Source organism: Portunus trituberculatus, chromosome 32, assembly GCF_017591435.1.
Source record: "Portunus trituberculatus isolate SZX2019 chromosome 32, ASM1759143v1, whole genome shotgun sequence".
NCBI classification, from domain to species: domain Eukaryota; kingdom Metazoa; phylum Arthropoda; class Malacostraca; order Decapoda; family Portunidae; genus Portunus; species Portunus trituberculatus.
Genome location: NC_059286.1, coordinates 4,833,182 through 4,838,181, shown reverse-complemented (window position 1 = coordinate 4,838,181; position 5,000 = coordinate 4,833,182). Strand labels below are relative to the sequence as shown.

Genomic DNA, 5,000 nt, shown 5'->3' with positions numbered 1-5,000 from the left:
AGAGAGAGAGAGAGAGAGAGAGAGAGAGAGAGAGAGAGAGAATGAAGGGAATGCAGATTACAACAATATGATTTTTTGTGTCTCCCTTATAAAACATATCAACTCAACCGCCCAAACTCTATACATGTCTTTTCCACCCGCCCATTCTCTCATTCATTTCCCATTTTCCACATACCATTCATATTCTGTTTTCATTTTGAATATCCTCCATCATATTCCGAAAGCTTTTGTCATCATCATTATTATTAAAACTGCTTTATTTGTTCCAGTTTTTTATACACTTTTTTATGATTTAATTTCGTTGGTTTATTTGATTTTAAATGGTGTAGAGTTATTAGGTTGAAATAGTTTAGTTTTTGAAATGTATTATGGTTGTTTTTTGCAGATTCATCAACGGAGATTAAGTTTCTATATAAGTTACAGGAGGAGGAGAAGGAGGAGGAGGAGGTCGAGGTCAAGGCGAAAGAAGAATAAAATGTAGTAAATTAGTACACATGTAAAAAGTGTAGAATGGGTCATATTATATTTTTTTAAGTACATAATAGTATGGTAAGCTCTTCGTCTCCCCCACAGTAAACAGAGGGAGGGCGGGAACACACTCCCCACAGCCACCACAGCGAGAAACTGGGAGTCCAGCCAACACTACCAACTCTCTGTGCACGTCGCTGTATATATAATTTGCATGGGACTTGACAACAAAATCATATCTTTGTAACATTCTCGCTGTGCATCTTCCTCAAACGCTGGCTCACTAACATCTCGTTTGGGAATTTCAGACCTTGGCGACTACCTCATCGGTGCAGAGGCAGGAACAGAAGGTATCGCTCGCACGCCATCGTACCCTCCCAGTGCAACGAGCTCATTTCTTTACCCTCGTGTGTGCCATGCCCTATGTTCCCTGCGACCGTGATCAGTTTGTCTGTTCTGGTTGAGGCTTGTTGGGCTGTTTCTGCTCTCTGGAACACTGCTTGTCATCCAGTTACTGAAGCCTGACACGGGAGTGATCTGCATTCTTAGGTACTATAAGCTCTTGTGTTTCCTCTCAGTGTGTATTCGGACTTCGCAGGATCTCTTAGTGACATTATTGGAACCTCGAAGTTTACCGTGGCGTCTCATAATCATTGGCTTCAGACTTTGAGAGTGTCTTGCCATTCTGAGTGACTGACGAGTGTCCTGTCGTCTTGGGTCCTCAGAATTCCTTGACTACTCTCAAGTTCAGTGCAGCTTTTAAAGAAACACAAGTGTCTTTGGAATACCTGTATTGCCGTGGACTTGATCTCTCGTCCAAGCAATCCACCCGCGTTATGTATACACAGTTATACATACATGATCACTCCGTGTGTTCGGATTTGATAACTGGCAAAGCGACAACAATGAACTTCCCTCTGCCTGATGACCTGCCAGTGAAGTATCCCTCTAGAATCACAATAGTCTGATGGCGCCAGGCCGCCCTTATGTCCAACGTGCATAAGGGTGCTGCCGCCGCCCACACCCGCGGCATCATGACTATTATCATTCTAAAGCTGGGACTGTGCCTGCCTAAACAGATTACGAAGGAAAAGTTTAATATAAATGTGGATGGTTTTGGAGGAAGACTTTTGTGCCTCTGAGCGGATTACAAGGGGAAGTTGGGCTGTAAGTAACATTGCTGACTCCCTCCCTGAGAGCCTGGCCAATTAACATCGATTATTATTTTTTTTTCCTTTGCGGTAGAAAGCTAGAGCTTAAAAATAAATTTTTCGAAAGGCCTTTCTTTTTTTGTTGCCTCTGGAGCTTTAGATCTCTCTCTCTCTCTCTCTCTCTCTCTCTCTCTCTCTCTCTCTCTCTCTCTCTCTCTCTCTCTCTCTCTCTCTCTCTCTCTCTCTCTCTCTCTCTCTCTCTCTCTCTCTCTCTCGTTTAATCTTAGCTGAGGTAGGCTCAGGTGAGCCGCGGAGCAGCATACCCACCAGACTCAGCCTGGCCAGTGCTTGCCTGGTGTCCTAGAAGTATTTGTTTAGCCTCGCTAGCTTTGCCGTGATTTGGTCCGTTATTCGTGCTCGGCTCGAGGCGTAACACTCACGCTGAATTTCAGTGATGTGCAGATATTTATGCTTTTAGTGCTCAGCCAATGTTTGGTCGTAAAGTAAATCTGCTCCGTGATAGTTATTTGTTGATGGAAATAAAAATAATATTACTAGATGGCACCTGTTCTTACAGCAATAAAGTCCAATATCTATCAGATTACTTCTCAATATAAATGTCTTCTTGTTGTTCAATGTCGCTCTCCATCTCGGGCTCAGTATTCTCAGCTCCTGAGTTGCGGTATCAAAGCGAACATCAGACACGGGCGCCGCCGACTGCCGCCAGGTCCACGCGTGTCCTAGCCCGGCGTCATTTGAAGGCAGGTGAGGCAGCGAGCAGGACCCCTTTAAAATGTCCCTTCAAGTAACTTAGTACTTAGTAAAAAGAATCACGAAGTGGTTTGAAGATAAAAAAAAATAAATAAGAAATAAACAAAGATGAAATCTAAGTGATTGGGAACTTGCTTGCGTCTGATCCTGCCTTCAGTCGCCGCCTGGACGCGTTGCATTTTGTCGTTGCATCATTGATTGACGTGTGGACGTGGTGGTAGTAGGCGGCGCTGCTCGGCGGCCAAGTCTCTCCTCCTTGACCATCATAACTCATAAAACCGTCATGCAACCTCACTAACGACTCATGACTAATGTGTTTTTTCCCTAAGGCACGTGTGTCTTCGTTGCGTCATTTTTCATCGAATATATGTATTTTTCCCAGGAGCGAAGTGTTTAGCATTGTGATGAGTAGTGTTGGCGTGGAGTGCCTGGAAGTGCTGGCTCTGGGACAGCCATCTCTGAGCGGTGAGAAACTTATTTCATCTGTAATGAATAAGTTTTCCCATTTCCTGGTGTGCCAAAGGAAAACTTTCGTGGGCATCTATAAGATAATGGAATCCCAGACGTCTCATTAGTCTTATTTGTGTGTAAGATAGCGCAATAAATTCTTCATCCTGTATCTGCCAGATGCCAGCCAGGCCGCACCCTCCCAGCCGCGCCACGCCCCTACGCTGATAACACATTCCCTCCGCCGTCCACCCAAATCACGTCGACACACGCAACCATTTGCCATGATTACTGTCCGTCTGAATTTGTGCACATTCACACATACGCATAAATGATTGAAGTCCAAAGGCTGAAGCTTCACACAGGGTCATAACACACCTCACGCCCTAATGACCTCCCGATGTGCAACGTGGCGCTCACTCGGGATGTCCTGCGGGATGAGTGAGGTGTGGGCGCATGTGCTGTGCTAATGCCCTGAGGTCTTCACTAAACCAATCGAGACCTTTTTGATGTTGCGCGTGGGAATATGAGTTACAGTGGTGTGTGTTGGAGTAAGAAAATATTGTTTCCCACAAACCTCCCCCCTATTCCTGACCAGCGTGGGCAGCGCGCCGCGGTACCAAGCACAGCGCGACATGTTGCTCCGCCATTGTCCTCAAGGCGGTAATTTTTCCTCGCTGTTCCACTCCGGCGCAAATGTTCCCTGTGGAGGAGACAAAGAGCGGGCCGGGGAACCACGCAGGCCGCCACGCCGCGCCGGGGCCTTGAGGAAATGGCTTCACTTGCAGCTGCGGAACAAAGGGACTTGTATTTTTATAATTTACCCGTGCACAAAAGTTTACATTGAAATGTTCGCATGAGTGAACGTGCGAGTTCGCAGTTTTATGCAAGAAATGTTAAGAGATGTCATGACTTTCCTGCATTTTCCATTGGCATGAGCAGTGCATGGGACGTGAGGCGTCCGGTGTGTGTTCCGGCAAACTTCATCTGAATATTTGGTGTTCGGATCGTTTATCTTCACAGCCTCGTCTAGCTCGGCTGGATATATGCATACATATACATATACATGTACTGCACATATGTATATATATGTATATATACAAGTGTATGTTTGATCAATATTTGCATATTGGAATGCTGTAAAGGTAGGCCAGAGTGTGGGGGAGGAACAACAGCAGGAAGCAGAAGAGGACGCCGCTAGCGAGACACGCCGCGCCTCAGGTGAGTGACCAGTGTTCTTCCTTCATCACACACAAGTACCTAAAAAAAAAAAAAAAAAAAAAAAATGTATTCTACACCTGTCAACACCTCCATGCGTGTTGGCATTCCTACTATGCCGCATCAACATACCACACGTGTAGGCATTATTATGCTCGCCAGACCAACACACACATGTACGGACACCACATACCACAAGCCGCAAACCCCGCCCCACTCAACGGCTGACGGCTCAGTCTTCAGGCTCAAGGCTCAGGGCTAAAGGCTGAGGGCTCAGACCCATGGCTCAAGCTCATGGCACAGACTCATGGCTGAGGGCTCAATGATCATGTTGAAGGCCCGGGCTCAGGCTAGGGGTCAGCACCTCGCCCTGCGCTGCCTGCTGTTATCGTATCCTGCACACAACACACCTGCCCTTCACCGTAATTACATGTAAATAATATTAGGTTTTGTGTATATTTCAGGTAATTCATTCCTGGTCCCATTAATTATCTGAATTAATGAGCTAGCATAAGAGACGTCCACAGGAAACGTGAGTACACATTATAATTTTGTTCGGTAGTATATTAGTTACAATGTTCTAAATGTAGGACGGCATATAATTATTTGTACCATGTATTCTGGTGTACGTATATCCATGTGTGTTCATTGGCTTTTCTCTCTAATTTAGACAAGCAGACATTGCCTTGATCCATTTGGGCGCTGCGTGAAGAAAATACCTGGGGCCAAATTATGTATATTCCTCTTTGACTAAGCTGAGAGATAAAGCATAAAGGTTAATTATTCAGGCAGGTAACAACTACATTCACCTCCAGGAATATCTCGACTGAGCTTTCGTAATAACCTCAACAATGAATGACCTTCACGGGAGAGCTACAGAGCACGTGTTCTTAACTTTCCCTCTATTTGTCTTGGTTTCATGATGATTGTGTTCAAGTTTGCGTG

At 45.4% G+C, this 5,000-nt stretch overlaps 1 protein-coding gene across 6 annotated transcripts in view; it reads left to right on the top strand.

Annotated features, from left to right (window-relative positions):
• LOC123511891 (hemicentin-1-like) overlaps positions 1–5,000 on the top strand; it is an 867,319-nt gene that overhangs the window by 228,220 nt on the left and 634,099 nt on the right. For all 6 annotated transcript variants that reach the window (XM_045267956.1, XM_045267951.1, XM_045267953.1 and 3 more), the window contains exon 2: positions 777–818. In XM_045267956.1, the coding sequence (XP_045123891.1) occupies positions 777–818 (42 nt within the window). The remainder of the gene's footprint in view (positions 1–776; positions 819–5,000) is intronic.